Consider the following 27,421-nt stretch of genomic DNA (forward strand, 5'->3'; position numbering starts at 1 on the left):
GTGATTGTGGGGGTGAGTTGGACAAACGTACGACATTATGCTGGACAACATGAATAGACACAAAACAATGGGCACACATAAATTAATAGCGGGGGAAGTGGTGAGGGTTGGTGGTGTGGCTATTTTATGAGTGGAGGAACTGAATGATCGGTTCAACGGTAGGTTCTGTGCTCATCTTATTTGTAATCACAGATATAGCCTACTACATTTAATGAAAAATGCATCAATACAATAACATAGACCATCTAGAACATCAATAATTCATGGATTGCAATAATTTTTTGCCAAATGAAGATTGGTCTAAACACTCAAAAGTGACACCACGGTCAACGGACACCTCGGTCGACGCGTTTCGAATCCTTGGAAAATCAAAGGATTCTCTTCAGGACCATACACATTTAATCTGTAAGACACAAATAAAATAAAATAACAATCTGTCAGTCATATCCAAGAGAGGCTCTCAACTTTCATTCGATTCAGCACACATACTCAGTTTTTCACCTGTGGGAGTTTTATGAAGACTTGGAGATGTATTAACTGCAAGTGAAATAATGAAAGAATCTAGGTCAGAAACCAATCTGCTTGGACCTTCCAATTTAAGTTATAAGACTTATCTAAGATTCTCACTATAAAGTTAGTTGTGGCACGCCCAAGCACAGTTTAGAAATCCAAAAGTAGCACGTACATGTTCATCAAATCTTTGTGTTGCCTCGCGGTTGAGTCTGTGAATAGAATGTGAGGAATGGTTACCCTCTGAAAGCTATAGGGGTGTTGAAACAAATCGTGTGATGATTCAAAACACGGGGACCCAGATCTCGATTCCCAGACATTAATGTCTCTAACAGCAATCAGATATGCCGGGATGAGCGCGTGTAATTGACTAGAGTTGGCCCATTGTCAAACGTTGGGGTCGCGCTTTGTTTGCGTACTGACTAGCGCTCGAACGATTAATCAGGGCGTTCCAGTAGTTAAATGGCGGGCGAGGAAGTGAAGAAACCCCGATTACTAACTCATTCGTAAAGCGCGGTTGTCGCGCTTTGTATTCGCACTGTCTCGCGCTAATGTGAAGACCAATTAATCAGGACGTTCCGATAGTTCAAGTGGCGGGCATATAAGTTAGGAAACCCTTCATACTAACTGGTGGAATTGCTTGCGTTGCCGATTTACCTTTGACGAGTGCATCCGTCTCCTCCAGTCTGCGTCGCCTCCAAGAGTGAGAGCGTTAGGACTGGTTCCGGGTCATCCGGTCTATATTGCCACGCTCTTACGGGTCCGTGTGTTGATGTCTTTGGGTTTGTAGTTTATTGGGGGTTTGTAGTTTGTTATGGCGAAAGCGAGTGATTATAACTTGGATGTTTGTCCAAATATCTTCGCTTAGTTAATAATGTAGATCGCATTGGCACTTGCATTCAGGCTCCATAAAAGATTATTTTTAGAAGGATTTCTGTGAGGAAATTTTTTTTTCTAGGTGGTGGGCTAGGGCACGCTTGATGGATTAGTGAATCATCTGAAAAGTATATTATTGTTGTTAACAGCTACCAAAGAATCCATAAATTATTTAGCTCGGACATTTCGTTCAGACCTCGAATGGTGGTGTTGAATTTCAGAATCAGCATCGCTTCTCGTTGTCTCAGGCTGGCCTCTAAGTCTCCGCCTCTAGGGTCATGTTCGATTTTGGATATTATCGTCCATTTGAAATCATTTTCTCCATGTGATTGATCAATCCAATGTTGGACCAATGGAGCTGTGAGGACTTTTTTTCTTATTCTGGACTTGTGTTGCGACATCCTTTGTCTTACTTCCTGGTTTGTTTTGCCTATATACAGTTTGTCGCATGGGCACAGTATTCCATAGACCACATTCCGTGTCTTGCAATTGGTAAATTGGTCATGCTTCCATGGGTATACTCAGACATGAGTCCCTTTCTCACTGCTCCATCAGGATTCAAGCAAGCCGGGCCGAAGAGGCTGAAATGCCAGAAACCGGTCCCCGGTAGCTTGTTTCCTTAAAATTGGTAGTTTAGTCTGCCCTGTTCCCATGATGCACTGGGCCAGGGACAGACTGATTTGCATATAGCCAGGTTCTGAGCTGGGATGGGGCAGTGAGATAAATAACGGTGATGGATCAAGCCCTGATCTTTGGACTGGGTAAGAGTGGTCTGCTCAATTCAGACACTCTGTTCATCACCACCCCCCCCTTTTGTAAATCCATGATATCCCGGCATGTTGGAAGAGGTTCCCCTCTATGGTCGAAGCGCAGCAGAGGCATGTGCCACATTTGCGATGGCCAGTTATGGGCGGAAGATTCATATAATCACGTAATGTGGGAGCTTTTCTCTTAGGGATTGCTGCTCGGACAATGTGATTCGCTATGCTTTTGTCTTTTTTGTATGCGAACAGAGGTACATTTGTCAGCTGGGCATCTAAATCTTTAAGAAGAATGCCAGTTTTGGTGAATCATGTTTTTGAAGATGTTAGATGAAGGGCAAAAGGTAGAGACACAGACAATACGTTGTTGTTGCCTTTTTTGCTTTTTCACCAACATATCTTCCCGTGGGGTCCACCATGCTCTTTTGATCGATTGTTTTAGTAGTTTAGCTGTAATAGGAAGCTTTTGTTGTGTTATCTTAGAGCCTCCAAGGACATGATGTAGGAGTTAAAGCTTATTTTTCACATATGCAGTATTTGACTAACAGATACAAAAATGTTGGCTGATATTTTATCTCTGGCGTTCAAGAAGATCATTGCTGGTTACTTTTTTTTGCCAAGTTTTTTTAACAAGCATTGCTGGTTACTTGAGAGCCGATTTCACAAAGCTCAGAGTGCCACTAGTGTCCCAAAACCTCTTCCACAGCCCTCATATCTGAAAGAAACCTACAGTGCAAGTTATCTCGGAAATAATGTTTTGACATTAGACTTCATTCTAGTGTTTACTACTGTGAAGTTGGTTTGTTCCTTTAGTTTATACAGTCGTTACTGCTGGTGTTTGCTATGTTTTTAACCATTCTTATTCTTGTAAGAAATGGGAAGTGAGATACAGACACATAGTGATTTGCTCAGGATAATACAATTCAAGCCATTTTTGGACCACTTTGTTGGAACTCAGATCTTCGACTACACACGCTAACAAGCATTGGCAAAGCCAGTATGTCTCGCCTATGGGAGAGCTATTGACTTTTTAAATTTCTCTTAGCCATGTTCAAGAGCAGCTGGCGGCTGTGAAGCATGGCTGAAAGATTGAACAAAAGGGCCATGATGCAGCCATCGCTGACCACAAAGGGAAGTGATCTGTTTTCGTAGGAAGGGATTATTCTCTGCCTTAAAAAAACAAAACCTTTAATGATATTATGTCTGGGATGAAGTTCACTGTGTTGGCCTGCATTGAGACAGCGCCAAAAAGGCCAAGCAGAGCAGGAATGGCAGCGCCGTCTGCATCTTTGTAGTATTTTGAAACCTGTTGGCCTGGCCTTTGCATGCTTCGGTTCTGGCAGGGTGGGAAGGGGCAAGCAAGAAGGGGGAGCGGTGGACGGGGAAAGCAATGACGGGGGCAGGGGCAGACTAGACAAGCAGCAGCGTAGGAGGATGGTAGGGGACAGCAGAGCAAGAAATAGTGCTGAAGGAAGGAAGAGGATGCAAGTAAAAGGCAGAATGTACCTTTGAAAATGGCAAGCAGTGGACAAACACTGGGAAAGGGAAGCAGTACTTGTGCCAGGCTCCAGGGTAGAAAGAACCACATGAAGAGGAAGTGAAGCTCACACTCACTGACCAAAGAGAAGCAAGGAAATGAGAAAGTTGAAGTACCAAATCAACAGGTGGACTCTAAGCCGCCGGTTATTAAACAAAATGGCTTGCAAGCAACAATGCATGCGCTCTCTCAGAAGAGACCTAAAGTGTAGGGTTTAGGGGGGCCTGAGGCAGGGAGGTAGGGGTACAATCTGTGTCTCCTCTGAGGCTAGGGGTTACAAAGGAAGTGCCAGGAGTAGAATGGGGCAAGCTAGAGGTCACAGCTGTGACCCCTGTCTACTCCCAAATGACAATCATTTAAACGAAAGGAACCAGGCGCTTTTGGGTAGGTCCAGCACACGTGCTCCCTTAGTTAATGACTTAAACACATATATCTGTACATGTCAGATTTTGAAGAGAAACCTATCCTGTCCCCTACCAACCCGTACATCGAGAACATTATCACATGGCGTTGATACATCAATGACATACTGATCTTTTGGAAAGGAACTAGGAACAGGGTCACCATATTTGTTGGATAGATTAACAATCTGAGCCCATACCTTAACTTCACTGTCCATGTTTCGGAGAAGGAACTCCCATTCCTAGAATACTAATCAGTCTTTCTGAAGGAGAACTGAATACAAAAACCTTCAAAAAGCCTACTGACAGTCATAGGCTATTAATGTTTATTAGTCATCACCTGAAGGCCTTACGGGAGAACCTTCCTTATGGGCAGTTTCTGTGTTTATGACTCAGATCAATCCACTTTCGTTTTGGACTTTTCATGCAATATACTACAACGATCGTGGATACCTAGTAATTTTCAGTAGTTGTTTTATTTTGACATTTTAAGTGTGACGTGACTTGAATTACAGTAATTCTAGTTGATGTCTAGTAATCTTACACTGTGTGTTATTTGTAAGTTTAAGAATATGCCACTGCTATATGATTATCTATTCCCTGTAGTAGGTGTTAAAGATTGGGACAGCATCTGAATTTGAATGTTGTTGAACTGTAAAGCGCTCTGACACCCAAGTTTTTGGGTCAGGTTCACGCTATAGAAAACATTGAATAATAATAATAATAGCTGCATCAACATGAGTGACTACACAGATCAATCCCATGACCTACGGTACACCTGGCCAGACGCAAGTACCCACTCAGTCACATCAAAACTGCACAGAAAAGAGCATACACCAACAATAGGGAGTGTCTCCTAAAACCGCTAGTGAGACTCCAGGCTGAAGAATTAACTTGCATCACCATATATACCCCAAGAGTCCAACTTTATAAAAAAAAAGATTAAGAAACACTGGAGAATTATGCAAACGGGCAAATTAACATTCAACCCCCCAAGGTTCGCACTCAGAAGAACAGCGAAACTAAAGACATGCTCATCAACACAAGGCCAAAAATACATACGCTCCGTGCAGAGAGAACTTTGGAATCTGCCCTCGGTAGTGGTCCATTACCCTTGTGGTTACTGTAACATCTACCCCTTACACAGCCAACTAAGAAGGTCCAGTCGACTGACACCCGGACATGGATACACCAGAAACACACCAACTGCAACCCACGCAACTGCATTTAATTGATCACTTGCCCATGTCAGTTGAAATACATAGGGATGACCACTCGAGCTGTCAAAGTGTGAATCACAGAGGATTCGGGTAACATCAAGTGCAAAAAGACCAACACTAAGATGTGTGCCCATTACACCACTGCCGAGCATACATCTGATGACCTGAAATGGGCTGTTCTAGAGTCACACCCACAGATAAGAAATGAAGCTCTTTTCAGAAAGGAGCAGATGTGGATTTTCAGATTGTCCACACAGAGGGTTGTGTTGAATGATGATATCCCCTGCGGAGAACTAAATAGATAATTCTAATATCCTCCCATTAGTGTGAAGAACTGCATAACAATACGTGGGTGTTTCACACTGTGTAACATAATGGAGGAAGATCACACTGCTGACATTTTTCTCACAGATTCATCCTTAAATCACACAAATATCCATGCTGAACCACCCTTACATTGCACACAACCACCTACAGCGAGCGAGGCTGGTTTCTCAGATGAATGTATGATGTTACAATGCATAAATTTACAACGCAGGCACTTACAATGCAGTTTTTACATCGCAACATCCACTACAACACATTCCATTACATCGCATGACACTACATCGCATTTTAAAAAACTACCTTTACAACGCATTCCATTACATCGCATTCTACCTTTACAATGCATATCATTACAACGCATGCCATTACATTTCACTTAAGATAAGTATTGGATAGTATAGGGGTAAAAATTACTATTCTAAATCCAGGGGGTGCAAAAGTAGGGTAAGTGTTGGATAGAGTAGGGGTAAAAATTACTATTCTAACTCCAGGGGGTGCAACAGTAGGGTAAGTGTTGGACAGTGTAGGGGTTAAAAAATACTATTCTAACTCCAATGGTATGCATTGTAATGGTATGCATTGTAATGCCTGCATTGTAGTGACATGCGATGTAGTGTCATGCATTGTAATGTTATGGTTTGTAATGCCAGCGTTGTAGTGTCATGCGTTGTAAAGGATGTTGGGATGTAATGCCTGCCTTGTAAGTGAAGTGCGATGTAATGGTTGTGTTGTAAAGGTTGTTTCTCATCTCAGATGAGCCTTGAGTAATACTAATAGGTCTATATTTTGAAGTGGTTAGGCTGAATGTGAAAGTGTGGTGAATACTTTCCATCCCTGGAGACCATACAGGGTGTCTCCATAGCTTCACCCTTATAACTCAGTCATGCTGATTTTTGTTTTAATACAAATTAAAAATCAAGAACACTTAAGGTTGTGCCCGCCCCTCCCATGATGGCCCCGCGGTCACCGCTCTAGTCTCCCAAAAAATTCACAGGAAGTACTGACAACACTATAACTCCATCGCCTCGGTACAGGAGACAGAGCCGGGGTAGGTGTGCAGGCAAATGCCACACCACGGACAAGTGAGAAATGACCCTCCAGGAAACTTCCTATAACAACCGGGGTAAGGCGCATGATTACCTTTAACTGTCCCGGTGTGCTATTATACCTTTAGGTTACGAGTGAGCGTTTGCTCTGTTATGTTCCTGTGATAACCAGGCCCGGACTGGCCGTTGCGGGCACCGGGCAATCCCCCGGTCGGCCGCATGGGTGGGGGCCGGTTTTTGGCCCCAGGGGGCCGTTTTTGCTACAGGGCCGTTTGTTGCAGCATAGCTGCAAAAACGGCCCTGTAACAAAATCGGCGGAAAACCGGCCCTGGTAAAGAGCACGGTCGCACCCCAATCCCCCCCCCCGGGGGGGGGGGAGGGGGGGGGAGGGGGGGGGGGGGGGGGAGGCCGGCCGAGCACTTTGCCAGGGCCGGTTTCGGTTCCCAGTCCGGCCCTGGTGATAACCTAATTGAGGTGTGGAGAAGTGTGGCTCAATGGTTAGAGCCGCAGACCTGGATGCAGAGGTCTAACCCGGGACCAGGGTTCAATTCCCCGCCTCGGCGGGTCTTGGGCTCAAAAATTCCACAGACCTGATAATTCTCGCCTCGGTGTCTATTCCAATCATGGAGTCCCACTCTGCAACTCTGGGCAATAGCTTCCTTAATCTCCACAACATCCCCCACAACGCTAAGGATGCCTGGCCTCCACCTTGGGGGTGCCCAGGAGTGGACACCTCACATGGAAAGCCAGGATGGGTTCCACAGCGGTATTCGTACAAGCGCCATGAGACCCTTGCGGGTGAGTAGTGCGCTATACACGTATCAATTTACATTTTTTACATTTTACTCCAAAACGGGCGAGTGATCTAATTTTACAATAACAGTGGGATTTTTTTTGTCATGGCAATCTTCCAAACGGCACACACCCTTTTGTCTGTAAGCATAGTGTGTACACAAGCAGTACAGGTTCCGGTTGATTGTTGGATTGGAGCACAGGTCAAGGCAATGGCGCCATTTACGTATGAATGGTTTCGAGATTGGCTTAGATCCTGTAACAAAGAACCCAACGCCACAGAATCCCTGTCACTTTTTTGCACTGTATTGAGAGACAAAGAATCCATGATGCTATCAGAAAAAGTTTTCACACATTGGTGGTGCTATAGGGGTGTTTCCACCTATTGTCACTGTGAACTACAATAAGGGGCATGAAACAAATAAGGTGATATGAACAAGAAGCAACATATTGCAATATTCGACTTTGCCCTACCTCCACCAGAATCTAAAAAATACTATGTATGTTCTGTCTGTCCCTCTTGTCTTTCGGGTCAGTTCGAAAAACAAAGTAGAATCTTGCTTTGTTACTTATGGTTTGACTGATTACTAGAATTATCAGTACACATCGAACAATCAGTCTTACAGCAGTGTACTCTTCTTTGGTCCGGATGAATTGCCAATAGACCCCTTAGGGGCTAAAGTAGGCAAGACACATGTTGACCTTACGTTTTAGATATTAATCACGACTGCTCTTTAGGACCATTGCATCCCACACGAGCAGCACTGGTTCTAATTAGGTTAGTGAGATTTACTAATAAAGTTTACTCAAACCCAGCATCACTAAACCTATTTTAATCACCCTTTTCACAAAACTACATTTTACAGCCCACATACTCACACTCCTGCAAAGAGCCCCTTCGCGGGTGCACGTCGGGTATTGCACTGCTGGCCAGAAGAGGAGCATGCCCAGATTAAGACGCATGACACCTTTCAGGGTGTGTGAGGGCATTTGCTCCTATTGGAGCACATTCCACTGAGCTGATTGACTATTATTATCAATACTGTGTCCAAGGAATTGCACACTCTTGCGTTTAAGTTATTCCGAAATGACGTCCATGGATTCATGTCAAGAAAAAGTTTGAGGATTCACTTGAGTCACCCCTCCCTAGACTCCCCCTGGTGTCTGATTTTCAGAAATGCCTGGGTTTGTTAGGTTGCCCTAGATGGCCCCTAATCCCGGGTCCAAAAGCACATTTGTCCCCCTTGCAAAACCAGGTCGTTTTCTGATAGATCATTTTTATGTCTCCACAACATGTTTTGAGCAATTCCATGTCACTGGTACTTGGCCCACCCACACAAGTGAGGTAGCATTTTTATTGAGAGACATGGGGAATGTTGGGTGCTAGGAAATTCGTGCGAGCTTTGTGATCCCCTGACCTTTCCACACACAAACGTAAGGAAATTGTGACATTTTAGTAAAATTTGAGGTTTGCAGGGGATTCTGGGTAAGAAAACGGGGGATCCACCATGCAAGCCACACCTCCATGGACTCCTCTGGGTGTATAGTTTTCAGAAATGTTTCTTCTGTGTTACACACTTGCTTATGTTTGAAAGGCACAAAACGTAGAAATATTTATTTGGAAATAACAAATGGTCTACTATTCTGTATTCCCACATGTCTCCCGATAAAAAGGGTTCTCAACTTGTGTGTTTGGGCCTTATACCTGGGACACAAAACACACCAAAATGTGACCTAAGAGACATCATATTTCACCCAGCAGAATGCATGTGTTTTTTTACAAGATGGCTAGCTGTGGATTTTGGGCTCCAGCTTAGGAAATCTATGAAACCAGCACATACTTGAAAGTTAGGAAGGGTGGGGAGACTTGTGTGGCTCTCCTCAGAACCCCTTCCAAATCTTAAACTTTGCCTAAAAAACACATTTCCTTGCATTTATGTGAGGAAAACACTTGAAAACTGCAGCGACCACCAAAGTTCTTAACACCCAGGTTGCCCTTCAAGTCTGTCATTAGTAGGAAAAAAACAGACGCTGTCTTCTGAAGACATTTTTGTCCCCCAAAAAACACATAATTTAGCCATATTTTGGCCAATTTATCAGTCCCTTCCTGGGGAATCCAGAAACCCTGAGTACCTTTAGACTCCCCAGGATGTTGGAATACGTGGAGGAAATTTGGGGTGGATACCTTATATATATAAAACGTTATAAATAAATAAATACATATCCCAAAAAATCTTAGCATAGGGAGGCTTACTTATGAAGGAGTTAAATGAAAGGAGTTCGTTTGCAGCTTTATCTTCAATAAAAATGACTGACGACAAAATCCATGTTTTTCAAATTGCTCACATTCCACAAAGGTCTGTTATTGCTAGTTGCTTGCGTTCAGCTCTCGGAAATACTGGGAAACATGAGCTTCAACTCTGATGGTTTCAATTTGTCTAGCAGGCACAAAAACCAAAAAGACCACTGAAATCCGATCACAAGCATTTGGAAGAACACTAATCAGGAAATCAATTAGTACTTGGTCAATGCTCCATGGAACAAAACAAACATCAGCAGACAAAGTGAAGCCCAAGTGAATCCAACACTCACCAATAAATTTGGTTTATTTTAGAAACAATAGATCGATGCAACTCACAAGTGACAGCGCATGTGTTGTCTCAGGCGAGACCTAAAAATTAACCACCACCCTGTTTTATGTCCTTGACTACTCTTGGGACAGACATGGGTAGAAATGGTCTGACCATATTGTTGACTCGGAATTTGAACAGGTGCCACTGTCTCTTCCTGTCTCTTGCTTTGAGGCCCCAGTGACTAATAAACTATGGAGTTAATTAGTCACAGAATTGTGGCCTGGGCACAAAATATTATTGATAACATTCAGTGAATGAAGAGACTTCGAAGACAAAAAGCAATAACAGGTCTGCCTGATGACCTCATCCTCCTCACGTGGCTGCAGTGCTGAGAAATATGCAGTATTTTCCAAACAGTTCCGCTGATAAGAACATACTGTTTCCCCTCAAATATGTAACCTGGTTGCACAAGAGTTATTAATGAGTGGGTTCATTTTATTCCGAGTATTTTTGAGGTGGTTTCTAAGAAACACAAACTGTTGTTGTTTCTTCGTCTGGTTTTAAATTGCAGGACGTGAGTTGGTGGGTGGTGCTCAAGTCCTGGCTCTGCGCCAATAGTTTCCGTAGATTCCATTTCTTTCTTTCTTTGCCATAGCCTCCAAAGACGTGTCCCAAGACATTGGTATTTCATTGAGTACAGCACAATAAGCAGACCCCGACAAACCTTTAATTCCACTGGCCATTTCCCTGGTGGGCTGGAGCCCTTGAAGGCCAGTTTTGAAAGACAAGGTCACCATTGGTGCCGCTGTCACTTTCCACAGTTCTGGGAGGTTAATTCCAGTAAGCACATGGAGGCTTAGAGAGAGGGACCGAGGGGGAAGGTAGAGAAAAGTGATGAGCGAAGGAGAGAGGAGAGAGGGTGGATGGATGGAAAGAGAGAAAATGTGCGACAAGACAAAGGGAACAGGGCTGGTTTGAGTATGTTTGCCAGGGCTACTTTTGGTCCCTCCGTCCAGCCCTGACTATAAACCAGGAAGCAGAAAAGCAGCTACACACATATTTGAATAAGTCATAGCCACATGAACTTTAAGAAGGCAGATGCTAACTTAGGTCTTACAAATAAGGTAAATTGTTAGGGGGGGGGGTCATTTGTGAAGCTAATAGGTAAGAATTAAATGAGAGTCAAACGGGGTTAATCTGCAGATACAAAAGGTCAAATGATTAACCATACAACTCCATCGAGAAATGGAAAAACAGGCGTACACAACCAAAGGCTCAAAATAATGACTTATATTGTTTACGATACAAAAAAGAATTGTAGGGTACATTCGAAAACTTGCCTCATCATTGTGAGGAAAAGGATGCACTGTAACACCATGCCACTGACAGTATAGGGCAATGGGTGATTCCTAACAACCCAGGTTAACTGAAGAGTTTCACCTCATTGGACCTTGCCATAGATGCAGGGAACACCTCAGCTGCAGGTTTCACTTTACAATTAGGCCTCGTTCCATCTGCAGTCATCGCCTCAGTTATGGTTGAAGAACAGAAAAAAAAATCTCTTTTTGGATTAGGAGGGGATAAGATAGTCAGCTGGACTGGTCTCTGGCTGGAAAGGCGTGCTGTGGGTGAAGTGACACTGTACATTGAAATAGCTGTCGCGCCTACTTCATCTCAGTGACGCCATATTTAACACATGAAAGGCAACCGCCTTGTGGACTTGCCACACACACTTCACTTCTGCCAAAAGCCGGATTTATTCAGGCCTCCATTCTAGAGTAAGAAATATGTAAAACTGGAGGAGGATCGGCCAAAGAAAACTGTTCCTGGAGAGTGAGAGGCATCTTTGGACTGTTTCCCCCTGAATCCACTTCCAAGAAGCAGAAGTCTCCCCAAAGCAACATGGCTCTTCTGGCTAAGACCTGAGGTTTCTCGGCTTCTCTCTATTGCTAGATTAAAGACAGGAGGGCCTAGGTTATAATCGAGATCCTGACAAGTGGGCACCACCCAGAAGCCATTGGAGCTTACAGAAAATACCAGTTTTCAAGGGTAGTCATTCAAATGTCAGAAGCAACTGAGGCATAGTGGCCAAAGTCTTGTTCGCAACATCCTTATTCATATTTTTGAGTACATTTCAGCATCGTAGATTAGTGTTTGGTGTGAAACATTATTGCTTTCCCAGCATTGGAATGTACCTGAAAATGAATGATCAGTACCATCTACCGACCAATCAGATGATTCTGATTAATCAAGCCACTTTGATCTACTGTAATCTGTGATTGGGCTTCTACCCGGCTAGACAATCCTCTGCTTCTCTTCTGTGTTAAGCTATAACCTCTGCTCTTTTGCTCACTGAGGTAAAGCAGCTTAATGAGTGGAACACTCAGTTCAAAAGAATCTATTCGAAACCTATAGTTCTCTGGTTTGAATCCCAGTGATAATGATTCATGTCACTAAGCAGGTAATAGCGACAATGTAATCGATTCAGAAAAGGTCCTCTGAGCCTGTATATAATGTCACAACGGATTAAATCCCGGAGGATTGTGGTATGAACGGTATGATAGAGAAGAGTGTGGAATAGAAGGGGTGAATGGGGATGATTGAGAGAGAAAAATGTTTTTAGTAGTAACAGTAATTGGTAACTGTTCTACGATACATGGAATTTTTGATAAATGGTGTATGTCAATATGTGGATTTTCGTAAAAATATATGTGATCATATGTAATTGATATAACTCAAGTTGTAAAAATCTAGATGAGAAGAAAGTATGGTATGAATAAAAAAAATGAAAATATGTCACCGCGTCGACCCACAATCCACAATAGGACCTTTCACCTGCACCTACTGCCACTGTCACTGTACACACACCATCCCACTGACCAGCCGCACCCCGAACACACCACAGAACTCACTTGAACGAGAACACCAACTCACAAGCACCCTTCTCAACACACATTTACTATGCAAGCATTCCGCTGAATTATGACACCTCATTGCCACTCTCGCACCCAACATCATCTTCCTCACTGAGACCTGGCTGAACCCCACATCCGCCCCAGACATTTACCACAGTGAACTCTGATGGATATAAAATCACTTACCAGGACCGCACCAACAAGCCGAGAGGAGGAACAACCATCATCCACAAAGAGAGCATACAGTGTACCACCACCACCGACAACACCACCACCCCCATGGAACATATCAACTTGAAGCTCCACACGGACTACAAGACAACCATCAGAGGCACCCTCAGAGGCTGGCGCTTCAGCTTCTGCAACACCATTGCAGACTTAATTATGACCCTAGCCTTAAGACTCCGAGGACTACATCTTCCTTGGTGACCTAACTTTCCACATCAACGACCCCAATGACAAAAACATCACACAACTTCTCAACAGTATGAGCAGCCTTGTATAGACCCAGATCGTCCACAACCCTGCATACACCGCAGGACACACACTGGACCCAATTTTCACCTCCAGCAGCCACGTCAAATACAGCCATGTCACAGAACTCATATGGACAGATCACTCCATCGTCCACTTGACCATCTCAAGCGACTGCACTGCCATCCCCAAGATGAGCAATGCCCCCACCGGAGGTGGAACAAATCTCAGAGACCAGCTGGGCATATGCCCTCAACACCCTGCTACCACCACCAATCTTGAACAGAGAGTGAAAAACTTCAACGCCTGAATCACCAATTGTGCAGACAGCATAATCCCCATCACGAGCAACATCCAGAGAAAATCCTCCAAAAGGCCAGCTGGTACACACAAGAACTCAGAACAGTGAAACGAGACAGCAAACAGTTGAAGAGGAGATAGTGCACCATCAAGGACACCTAAGACAGGGCAGCCTACAGGACCCCCCTCAAATTCTATCAGCACCTGCTGAGGGCAACAAAGAAGTCAGCCCTTGCCACATGCATTGAAACAAGTGCCACAACACCAAGGAACTTTTCAACATTGTTAAGAAATTCTCCAATCTGGCTGCCAGCGAAAACAACACACTCACAGGAGCTGTGCAACAAACTTACCCACTTCTTGAAACCTTATACAGAAACTTCTAACCCCAACCCATAGCTATGGATTTCCTTGACAGATACGCCAGCACCGTAACCGACACAAACAACATACTGACAACCTGCACCATTCTCTCCAACCAGGACACCACCTCCACCATGAAATCTATCCACTCAGAAGCTCTCACAGACCCATGCCTGCACCACATCTTCAACCTCAGAAAACAAGGGAGCAGCCAGGAACTTACCACCCTACTCAACACTTCTATCACCACTGCAACATTTCCAGATGCCTGAAAACATGCCAAAGTCAGACTACTACTCAAAACCCCCTCCGCCGACACCAACAAACTCAAAAACTACTTGATAATCTCCTTGCTCTCATTCCCTGAGAAGGTACTGGAAAAGATTATCAACAAACAACTCATGACATACCTGGAACAGAACCAGCTACTCACTGCCTCCCTATCCTGCTTCTGCAGCAATGATAAAACCGAAAATGCCCTGATCACAGCCGACAACAACATCAAAACCCTCCTCAACTGAGGAGAAACAGTAGCTTTGATCCCCTTGACCTCTCTGCAGCCTTCAACACTGTATCCCACCACACACTGATCGAAAGACTACACCATGTCGCCCTCCAAGGGGATGCACTTAGATGGATCACCTCCTTCCTCACCAGAAGAACCCAGAGGATCCACCTCTCACTTTTCACCTCAGAACCCAGGAAGATCACCTGCGTTGTGCCCCAAGTCCCATCCCTTTTCCCCACACTCTTCAATGCATATAAGACTCACTGGCCAACATCATCCGATTTCACGTTCTCAACATAATTTCCAACGCAGACGACACCAAACTCCTCTTCTCACTCATGTATGACCCCACCACCACCAGAACCAACTTCCATAGATGCATGACATACGTCACCAACTGGATGAAGAACAGCTGCCTACAGCTGAACAGAGATAAGACAGAAATACTGATCTTTGGCAACAGCAGCAACATAAGGAAAGACTCCTGATGGCCATCAGACCTAGTGATTGCACCCACTCCCTCCAACCATGCCAGAAACCTTGGAATCATCATTGACAACAAGCTCACCATGAAATCATAGATCAACATTGTCTCCTCCACCTGCTTACTTACTCTGTGCTACGTAAGTCTTCAAGTGGATACCCCTAACACAAGTCGCACCATGACACAAGCCCTCATCATGAGCCTACTGGACTACGGCAATGTCTTCTAAGTAAGAATTGCGGCACACCTTCTACAGTGACTTCAGACCATACAAAACACGAAAGCCAGACTCATCCTCGGCATTCGCCGACAAACCCACCTCAGGAAACTCCACTGGCTTATCATACAGAAGAGATGCCATTCAGGCTACTGAACCACGCACACAAGGCTCTACACAACCAAGGACCTGCCTACATTAACCACCACCTGAACTTCCAACAACCATCCAGAAGACTACGCTCTGCCTCCCTTTCCATTGCCCATACTCCCCGTATCTACTGAAGCAGAAGTGGAGGACGCTCCTTCTCCCACATCACAGCAAAGACCTGGAACAGCCTGCCCACGCACCTCTGGACTGTCACCGCACTTCTGGAATTCTGAATGGCCCTCAAGACCTGGCTGTTTGAATAAGCCTCTGGTGCCTGCTAGCACTTGGACACCCTATCAGGTGATTAGCTGCGCTTTATAAATCTGGACCGATTGATTGATTGATAACATAAACAAATGCACGCTGGGGATGGGGCTGCTCGCTAGCCCTTTTGAAGAGTGAGTGGTTTCTTGGTGTACACACTGTGGAATTATTAGGCCGTGTCACACTGCAGATTAGAGCAAAAAGCACTTTTATCTGTTGTAGCTGCTGTATAAAAGTGTTTGTTCTGGTAAAGCCACTTCACTCAATATTCCATTATAAATCAGCCAATTGAGTAGTATACTTTTTTTGAAATTGTGACATCCTATATTTAAGGTGCCTCAAGAATGTGTTGACCTAAAAAATTGTTGCTAACAGGCACGGATTATGTTTGGATTAACATTTTAACAGGCTTTTGAAACACAATATAAACACAATGTCACCCGAGAAGGGACCACAATATATTTGGCCACTTCCAAAGTCAGGAGTAACACCACATGCTTTGTTAAAGTGAAACTGCGTACACAACACCAATGAAACTTATATGAAGAACTGAATAAAAATGCAGGAAACTAACAGGCATAAAAGAAAGAACAAAAACAATATAATAAGTTTAAAGGCAACGGAGGGAGAAACATTAAAAAAAACACAATAGGAAGACAGCAAACAGGCATAAAATGCATGCTGCTGGTACGATAATATTTTTGAAAACGCATGGCCCAAAACACGAGTTCATTCATTAAAAGGTATTGGAGGAGAATGTAAAAAAATATATACAGCACGGAAGCAGATTAGAAATGTGTGCACATAGGACAAAGCAGACAACCAAAAAAAGGACATTAGAAAATCGTGCAGGCAGGACGAGATGAACAACCCAAAAAAGGACATTAGAATTGCGTGCAGACAGGACGAGACAAAGAACATAATTACGTGGTGTTAACAAGCAAGTTCTAAATACGCTGTGATAGCAATCTGAAATATTAAGCCAATGTCCTCTTTTATATACTGTAGCGATTGCCTTTCTTAACCAAAGTACAAAGTATTCACGTTTCTTCTGGGAATGCAAATTCATTGTCACACCCTTTTTGCTTTGTAAAAAAATTAAATTGTAACTTTATAAATAAATAAATTAAATAAATAAGCTATTAGAAAGGGCAGACGTGCTTAATATAGGCTAAAGGCTTAAACGTACATAATTGACCATTAAAGTGATCAGCCAAAACATGTTACTCATAGCACAACAGCAAATAAGTAAAACCAAAAGTCTTGAAAAGTAGAAATGGTTAAATCCCTTGAAGCTTTATTTACAAAACACACAGCTATGCTAGTAACTGGGGGATTATTTTGGGGGCTGTTCTTTACGTAGTGGCTATTGCTGCTGAGGCACCTGACTCTTTACAGTGTGCACGCACTGAGTAGAGTATTTATTTATTGCGTGATTTAAAAAAAAACATTGCAAATACAAAACTTTTTAAAAGATTACAACATTTCATTTAAAATGTCATGTTCATACAAACCATTAGGGGTATCAGTAACAGGTGAAGCTTGAAAAACGTTATGCCGATGGAGAATCGCAAACTGTGGGCACCTCACTGAGTTTTTTTGCAGCGCGCTCCATAAATCTGTATTAATATACATTTCTATGCGCGCAGGGTGATGGAGTTGCTCGCTAACCTTTGTGATGCCTGAGTGGTTTTCTGGTGTACCCACTGTGGAATTATTAGGCCCTGTTAAATTAAAGCTTAGGTCAAAAATCCCTTTTAAGTAGGGACTTTCTCTGTTTTGGCCACTCTGTAAAACCTTTAATCCCATTAAAGTCACCTCACTTAGGGCATCATTAGGATGGCGGGCGGACTTTGTCCGCCCGCCATCCTCGTGGTAAAAGGGACCGCACCCATAAGGACGGGAGTCCCATGGGGGCAATTAGGATGCGCCCGCCACAGTGGCGGGCGCATACCGTATTTTCAACATTGCTAAAAGCAATGCCCGCCGCAATCCTAAAAATACACGTTGTGCTTCCAAAGCACAACGTGACAGGCACCGCGCGGTGCCTGACACGTTGTTCTTTGAAAGGCACCCCCCATGTGACCCCCCCACACCCCTGGAGTCCATGGGGGCCTGTAAGAGGCCCCCCAAGCAGACTCTGCATGCCTGCCATGGAAAGGCATTCACAAATGCAAATACTAATATGGCTGGTGGTGTCTGAAAGACACCACCACCATATTGAACCCTTTTTCCGGCTGGTCGACATGTCGACCGGGCGGAAAAGCGGCGGGCGGTCTTTCCGTCTGCCGCGGAACCCCTAGCCATTATAATATGGCGGGGGTCTTTTCTACAGGGATGGCGGGCGGATTGCCCCTGCAGGGCCGGCTGTGACTACTGCCGGCCCGGCGGGGGCAATCCGCCCGCCATCCTAATGGGGCCCTTAATCTTCCATTAGAAATCTCCATTTTGAGTAGTATAAATGTTTCAATTTGTAGCACCCTATATTTAAGGTGCCTCTAAAAGGAGCCAAGATTGTTAAATAAATACAAAACGAAGAGGCATATTATCAAGAACGGCGATAAAATTATCGCCGCTTTAGCGGCAGGAAACTGCAGCTAAAGCGGCGATAATGGGCTTGATAATAAACTCTTGTGAATTCACATAGCAGCCCAGGTTCTGGTGTTAACCTGGGCTGCTATGGGAATTCACAAGGGCATATTATCAAGTCCATTATCGCGGCTTTAGCGGCAGTTTCCTGCCGCTAAAGCAGCGATAATTTTATTGACATTCTTGATAATATGCCCCAAAATTAATTGGAAGGCATCCGAAAGAGAAAAGTATTTAAAAAAGCTGAATATGCGGACAGCAAACACGCATAAAATGCGTGCTCCTGCGACAACAATAATTCACAAGATGTGTAATAGAAAAAATGATAAAAGTAGTTCAATGGCATCATAGGCAGAAATAGTTTAAAAAAAACACACATAAAATGCGTGCTGCTGCAACAACAGCGTAGTCGCAAAAAACAATAAAAGTAGCTGAAAGGCAGCGGAGGCAGAAATAGTTCAAAAGACATGTATAAAATACATGCTGCAGCAACAACAATATTTAACAAAATGCATGTTCAACATTGTTAAATAAATAAGTTTATACAGGATGAGACAAACAAAAAACAAAAAGCACTCTCTAAAAGCATGCAGCCAGGGAAAGATAACAAAATTGAAACAGTAAACGGAATGTAGCGTTGACCAAAAGAAAAAAGGTCCAATCACCAATGTGGATGGGAATGAGTAGTTAGGCCATGGGAAACGGATAAGAGAAACACAGAAGGGAGAACAAGCTACAACCAGTAGAAATGGAGGAAAGTAAACGGGCAAGCATACGACCCAATAAAAAGTGAAGGCAGGATGTAAGTCCCTTTTGAGATATATTAAAAACAATGGGGCATATTAGCAAGAACCTCGTTAAAATTATCGCAGTTTTAGCAGCAGGACACTGCCACTAAAACAGCGATAATGGGCTTGCTAATATGCGTTATAGAATTCCAATAGAAGCCCAGGTTAGATGTCCTGCACATCTAACCTGGGCTTTTATTAGAATTCTATAACGCAAATTAGCAAGCCCATTATTGCCGTTTTAGTGGCAGTTTCCTGCCGCTAAAACTGTGATAATTTTAACGAGGTTCTTGCTAATATGCCCCAATAGATTTCACAAGCGTAGCGCAAGCAATGTGCATTCGAAACCTACAAATGGCAGAATAAGCTCAGATTGCAGATTGTTCTTTCCTGGAATCACTGCAGCTAGGCTGTACTGCACTGCTTGCAGCCAATCTACAAGCCCAACACTATAAAACTATTTATGATCTACATTATACACCCAGAAAAATTCCTGTCAACTTCAGAAGGCAGACCTAATATGTATGTTTTGTAGTTGCCCCCTACTGGAACCACTCCGAAGTGAGATAAAAACATTTTTTTAATTCTTGTTTAAGAGCTAAAATCACTTTAACTCCTCAGCTTATCTTATTGGGGGTACATTGCAAAGAGGTTCCAGGCCCTGCTCAGCGGTTTACATTTATAATTATGGTGGTGGTCCGCCTGTGTATCACTTCATCCTGGTTGGATAAAATCCCCCCTACTTTGCAACAATGGTTTGTCCGACTTTTAGCAATATTCAATCTGGAAATGACCTTATATCTAAAAAGAGGTAAAAAAAAGCCAACCTAAATGGGCAACAGATATGGGCACCCTTTTAAGATTTCCCAGGTATACAATCTGAGGATACATCCCCCCATTAGAGACTCTGCTAGTTGGATGTATAAATGCCTTGCTGGGGGCAATGGGATCGCCAATCACAAAATATTAAGATATAGCTCGGTCTGCTGTTTAAAACCAAGTACCTTTAGGTTGCTGCTTACCTAATAGATTGGTCTGAAAACTTTCTGTACACTATGCACTTTAAGATCTAGATGTATTGGCTTCTATTCCCTTAGGGGATTTGTTAGACATTGTATATATGTTTTCCATCTTTTGAATGTTTTGTTATTCATGTATATGATGAAATGAGATTCCCTTGTAAGATTAGAGTATGTTTGAATTCCTCACTATTGTATTTTGTAAGATGAGAGCATGTATGAATTCCTCGTTGCTGTACTTTATATTTTAGCTTCTTGACGGTTAATTGTTGATCTCTCGCAGTGGTACTCTCCTCTTGTATTGCTTTTATGTCTAAAAGTTGCCATAAAAATATTATTGAAAACAGAAATAGACAGTTTTGTTTTTGTGTGGTTCAAAACCAGTGGAAATTGAAAACTGGGACCTTTTACTATAACGCAACACAAATCTACACCTTATTATATCTGTACAATAATTAAAAATGTATTGGACTGCAAACCAATGTGAGAGGACATCCCTCTCACTAGGAACCAACCCTAATTGCCTAATGATTAGCCATTATGTCTGGCTTTAAGGAGCATTTATTACCCTGTAAGCCTATGAAACATAGAATCGAACAGAAGACTTATGTCGAGCAGTGGCTGGGCACACTGAAAAAAAGATACCCACATTGAAAAGCATTCATTCATACCAGAAGAAGCTTGCACAGCAGCATGAGTGAGATATCCGTGAAGAATTGCACCTCAAACCTCCTCCTTCCTTCCCAGTAACGAGGACATGTTCCGCAATTTAAAACTGCTTAACACATGCATGGCGGAATTTCTGATACTATAATAAGTATGCACACTTCTGAGCAAGACATATATATGTACCAGTGCAGTTCATCATCATCATAATCATCATCATCAAATAAGCTTTATTTGGTTTACCAAGAACAATCAAAGCGTACAGATAAACAACATGTATGTCATTAAAAGACTAAAGTACCAGGGCAGGTCATATAAGATTAGACTGGTATGAGTTAGATGGCGACTTACCACTGTGCAGCAGAGCGGCCAAAACCACCAGAGGAGCGCCAGCATCAGCAGCAAGAAGAGGATTAGGAGGGAGATGGCCAGGATGGTCCCATCAGACTGTAAGAGGAAGCATAGATTAGTAATCCATTACAGAGAGCTCAGGTACCGATATGCAGTCCAATTTATCTGCAAATCCTATACATCTTTAAGTAAAAAACTTAGGAAAATGTGGAATTTTTATAAGGAAAATCCTATTCCCCCTCAAGATGAACTGCACTGAATCCTTTGCAGAATTCTACTTAGTTTTTAACAGGTATTAATGAAAACATTGTTCCCTAGCTCAAATCTGATATAGACTGCGGAAATGTGCTTTATATTCAGCCATCTAAATAAACTTTGCGATTTTGTGTTATCAGTTTTTCATAGTTTGTTTGGCCCAATGTGACCAATCAGAAAGTTGCTGCACCAGAAATTATGTTCAAAGCCGAAAATGTGCCATTCATCATGCCATTATATGATAGTACTCATGTTCTTACCAGCTAATGTTTGTGAATGAACACCTTTCACTGTCACTTAGAACCAGTGAAAGTAATTATATCTATACAGTTTTTTTTGGGCCAGTAATCATGACATAATTGAATATTAATTGCCACAGCTCTAACCAGAGCAACTGGAATTATGGGATTTTGCGACCGTGACGTTTTCTGCATAAGTATACATTTTCCGCATTTGCCACATAATCCATCATCTGCTGCATAATATGCAGACTATAACAACAACAAATAGTTTGTAGCTCAATCAGAGCAAAAGCTGCTAAAAGGTAGCAATACGTGTTGTTGTGAAGTGAAAGGCCCTTTGCAAAAGTTGACTGGTCCATTCTGTTGCTTATCGAGTATTTGGTTATTAAACTGGTACTAATGAGGTTAAACCTTTACCCAGACAATGTTAACTCATGTGAAAAATGTACAAAATAAGGAAGTAAAACAATAATAAAATGTGCAGCATTACTCTGTATAATTTGCCTTTTCTTGACGCATAATTTAGGGCATAATTTGTTCCTCCCCTGCTGCATAATTTCAGTGGCCCTAGTTATAATGCACCCATCATTCAGTAAATGCACCAGTAATCAGAGTGCAGAGGCATTTCTGTTTTTATAAGTCATTTTCAGTAAGAGAAAAGGGAAACAATGTATATGGATATATTATATAAATTGCATTATTTGAATAGAGTTTCCGCATAATTTGAAGAGGCCAAGACTTGGCTCTGGTTCGTTTCATTTCTAAAATGTGTTCTTTCTTACCAGTTTACTTTTTTTTAACAATGTTTTATTTTTTTCTCAGCTTGCGTAGGCTTCTTTCTCCTCCCACTGATCTGTGGGGAAATTGCATTGATTTCTGGTCAGCATTTTGGCATGCAAGGAAGGAGTTAGTAGAAAGCCTACCCTAGCTTGGCAGCATTGCTGGACCAAACCGTGGCTTTGGGCCCATTTCGGCTCAGAGCAGGCTTCTCTGTTAAATAAGGAACTGAAAGCATTACTGGCAAAATGGTCAAACGAGCTCCACTCCCTTCGTCTCCTCGGGCAATCTCTCTCTTCCCATCCATCGATTCTCTCTCCTTTTCTCCTCTCTGTCTCTGTCTCTTCTCTCCCTGATCGCTTACTCTCTACCTGCTCCCTCCCCTCTCTCCCATCAATCCTCTCCAGGCCTGCTGTAGTTAGCCTCGGGGACCTGGAGAAAGGCACAGAGGCACCAGGAGCGATGCAGGGCTTTCAAAAATGGGGCTCCAGGGACCCTGTCACCCCCCCCCCCCCCGCCCCATCGCCTCAACACATACACACACGGGAAATGCCCGGTAGAATTAAAGGCCGTCCTGCTTCCAATGTTAAGGCAACAAGTCACTTCATCCTATTTCGAGCTCTGGAAGAAAGAGTGACTGAGGGTAGCCCCGAAGTTCACATTTTCACCCATTCAGCTTTCGATTCACTTTAGTTATCAAATGATTGCCGGAATAAAGCCATTCGAATGCTTGTTTTTTGTGTGTTTTTTTTTAAATCTACAATTGTACTTTTTTACACAGTTAGACAAGACTGGGAGCTCCACACATGTTTGTGTCTGAGCAAAGTTATCCTAGATTTTGCAGTAACCACATTTTATTTCCATATTGGGAGTGCGAAGCATCTGTACCCTGTACATGTTCCAAAACTCCCTCTTTTCATTTTCCAAGATGCTGCTCCAAAGTACAGTAGTGTGGGAGGAAAAATACTGTTATGGAGCAGATGTGTTTTTCTGATTGCTGAAGCCACAGCTTTTCAGAAGCAGGCCTACATCTCCTTGCAATCACATGTTGGCATGCCATTGGACACACCATAAAACCACCAAACAAATCCAGGAAACTACCACACGAACATGAGAAGAAACAAGGCCTTGGTTTATCGCTCACAAAGTTCAAATGTCAACATTTTTTACATCATAGTGGATGAGTTTTAGGCTGTTCGTCACCATTGCTGTGCATTGCTTTAGAATTAGAAAAAGCTCAGAGGTGTCAGATATATAAAGAATGGTGATCTCTTATGAAATCCAAAAGAAAGGTTCATTTCTTGAAGCACTGAATGAAGGTGTGGAGCTCACTGCTCTATTGGTTCAAGATTTTTGTATTTTCTATGTTTTTTAAAGAATTTCTTCAGGGTCGTGCTATTCCAAAGGGTTGTTAAAAAACATGAGAGAATTTCGAAAAATCAGAATAAGATCTAGAAAAAAATGCATTAAATTATAACTCAAGGGATATTTACTGATATCTGCAGCTCACACCTCTTATTAAGTCGAGATGTGATCAAAATATAATTCACCACAGGGTCACTGAGGGGCATATTTATAAGGGGATTGCGCCACCGTAATGACACTTTTCAAGACGTTACGGTGGTGCAATGCCCTACACCATATTTACAAGGTGGCGTTAAGCCACTTTGCGTAGTTTACCGACGCTTTGTAAATGTGGTACCCTTTCACTGAGTTTTCTGCGTGAAAGGGGCTTGCAATGAGTGTTGCTGTGGGTGTTCCACAGAAACACCCATTGCTTTTTGATGCTGCCCCAGATTTACAGGGATCTGTAAATCTGAGGTTGCTCCAAGAACTAACACAATGCAAAAGTAGGTTGGCGCAACAAGGAGAAATACTTTAATTTCTCCAAATTTTTGCTTTTTCTATGTGTGTTGCGTTGAGCTGCACACATAGAAAGAACAAAACTCCTTTAACTGTTTATGTGCAGGAAGATGCCACTTCTTGCACATAAACAATCATTAAATATTGGCGAGTTGCTACTTCTATGTGTGCTGCAGAATGCAGTACACATAGAAAAAGCAAAAACGAGGAGACCATAAACAATCATTCCTGCAACACAGGCACCCTGGAACTATGGCACAAGGGTGTCTGTGTTGGTGCTACGCATATATTTTTTGTGCCAGCACAAGGAAAAACACAGGGTTCGCTGTATTGTTGTAAATAGGGCGCATCCTTGAGTTTCTGAAATGACGCAGAGCTGCAAAATTTGCCACAGCACTGCGCTGCACTATTTCCTTGTAGATATGCCCCATAGTTATCAATTTTCTTCGTACAGCAAAGGTATTAAGTCAGCTAGCTGAAACATAGGTAAGATTGTAGTTTTTAATAGCCTTGCCAGCTGCAATGATCATGGAATTTTTAGCAAACACATGGTAACGCAGATACATTTGCTGGACTGCAAACAATTTTCATGTAGAAAATCCAGGCTGTGATGGCTCTAAAAAGTTTGGAGTCACTTGACAGCCACATTACAGAACAAGTAATGAGTTAATACAGTCACTGACAAATCAATAAATAAGAACTGGTGTGTCTTTGGAGGTTTCCTAAAACTAACATAAAACAGAGAGGATTTTAAATGGGAATGGATTTTAATTTTATTGGAAGATCAAATGAATTACTAGGAAGAATTAATGAGTAATATTGAAGGATATCCCAACAGAGAAAGCACAAGAGGGTGATGGGTCACCGTTAGAATGCTACATGAGACCCACAGGCTCACACATTCTTGAAGGTATTCCAAGCCATAAAAGAGAAAGAGAAGACAATCCCCTAATTTAACTGAGATTTGATCATAATCATTCAGCAACATGTCAGGAATCCCACAACTTGCAGCAATTAATGGCCTATATCACTAACTAACATGGATGTTAGACCTGGCATCCTTGGCGTGGTTTTCCCCTATCTTTTTGCTTCTGCCTCCTGTATTTTTGCTGTGTGCTGAATTTTGTTTTTGCTGGTCTATATCCTTTGGGCACTTTGCCAGTGCTGATCAGTGCCAACGTGCAAGTTATCCCTCTGTAAATTGTGAATATGGATTGGTGTTTCCATGATGGCTTATTTGACTTACTACTAAGTCCCTAGTACAGTGCACTGTATGTGCCCATGGGCATGTAAGTCAAATGCTGCTAATGGGCCTGCAGCACTGATTGTGCCACCCACACAAGTAGCTTTTCAAAGGGGTCTCAGACTTGCCACTGAAGTGCCTGCGAGCAGTCTCAACTGCCATGTTGACCTGGCATTTGCACCCACTTGCCAGGCCCTAACCTTCCCTTTTCTTACACATTAGTCACCCCTAAGGTAGGCCCAAGGTACTCCTGTAGCAGGATGCAGTGTATGTGAAAGGTAGGACATGTCCTGATGTGTGTAACATGTCCTGTTAGTGAACTACAGTGAATTTTGTTTTTCACTATTGAAAGTCACCCTGTCCCGTAGGATAGAATGGTAGTTTATTTATAATATCTCATGAATATAACTTTCCATTGGGACAAGATAAGAATGCAAAGTTTAGTATGCCTGAACTCAGAATATAAATATGCATATTTTAGTAAGGTTTATTTTTACATTCTGTGTTTGACAATACCACTTTTAGAAAGTGAGTATTTTCTTGCTTAGCCATCCTGTGTGCCTCTGTTGGGTTGTGGATTGACTGTCTGGCTTTGGAGTGACAGGGGCTGGGGATGTGCATTCAGTGTAGACAGTCACATGGGGGGTTGAGGTGTGTCCTGCCTTTCCTGGATAAGTCTGGGCTGGGCTGAATAGACTCTGGCTGCATTTATAGTAGGGGGAGGAGATTTCCTTTTACCTGAATGAGTCTAGTCGCCTTACACAATGCTGTCTCCACCTCCTGTTGGTAAGCAGAACTAGAGAGGACATGTTTTGACTGAGTACAGAGCGTCTCTGCCACAAGAGAACAAAGAGAAATGGAATATAAATATTGGGACCTAGACCCCAGAAATTTAGAATACTTCTGGACTCAAGAAGAACCTCTGCCAAGGAGATGAGGGAGAAGTACTGCCCCTCTGCTGTGTGCTGTTTGAGGTTGGCCTGCAGTGTCTGTTTCTGCCAAGGAGAGGACAAATACTTTGCTGTGCTGTGTATTCTGCTGGAAGAAGATTTCCAAGTGGAGCTTGCCTCCTGTTCTGAAGTCTCAGGGATACAAAGACTTTACCACCGGCTCCCGTGAACTTCCTTGCTGGGAGCTCTGACCTGCCAAGAGGTGCCTATTGCTGAGTTGGGCCTCTGGAGGTTGTTCCTGCTGTTGGGAGTTGGAAAAGAGACACAACTACAAGAAGCGCAACGCATCCGCACCTCTTTCCAATGCATCGCTGCTGTGCGGCTGAAGAAACTGACCCAGTGCCTGCCTGCGGCTGGAGGAACTGCGGTACTCCAAATCCTGTGCACCGCTCTCTGAAGTCTGAGATCACCGCACTGAATCAGACGCAGGCCCTGCTGTGCCGCTGCAAGAAGCATCATGGGACCGTGGCTGGAGAGACCAACGCAGCGCAGTTGCCACCACCGCCTCATCAAGAACCGACGCATCCCCAATCCCCACGCATCACACCGGTGCACTAAATCTAAAAGGACACCGGGGCCACAGTAAGAAACTGATGCAGCACCTCCCTTCAGTAAGGAACCAAAACATCACCTCTCCTGCATGGCAGTAGGGAACCAACGCATCACCTCCCCTGGAGTAAGGAACCGATGCATCACCTTCCCTGCGCATGTGGAACCAACGCATCACCTTCCCTATGGCTGTTTTTGTTCATGATTGTGACGCATCCAAGGTACTTTGTGTTGAAAGTGTTGCATCTACAGTTTGCTATGGACAGAACTGTTTTTACTTTCTAAGAAGTACGTTTTGATTACTGTATTGTGGATTTGTGCCATTTTGGTCTTCTTTGGTTTAGATAAAGATTACTTACTTACTACTTGGACAAAGGTGCAAACCACTGCCAACTAGAGATCCCTATTTCC

General features: G+C 43.1%; 1 protein-coding gene across 1 annotated transcript in view; it reads right to left on the reverse strand.

Moving 5' to 3' along the window:
- ANTXR1 (ANTXR cell adhesion molecule 1) overlaps positions 1-27,421 on the reverse strand; it is a 487,726-nt gene that overhangs the window by 204,415 nt on the left and 255,890 nt on the right. The window contains exon 13 of the mRNA XM_086943491.1: positions 21,132-21,227. Coding sequence (XP_086799617.1) covers positions 21,132-21,227 — 96 coding nt within the window. The remainder of the gene's footprint in view (positions 1-21,131; positions 21,228-27,421) is intronic.

The sequence above is a fragment of the Lissotriton vulgaris genome, chromosome 11 (assembly GCF_964263255.1).
Source record: "Lissotriton vulgaris chromosome 11, aLisVul1.2, whole genome shotgun sequence".
NCBI classification, from domain to species: Eukaryota; Metazoa; Chordata; class Amphibia; order Caudata; family Salamandridae; genus Lissotriton; species Lissotriton vulgaris.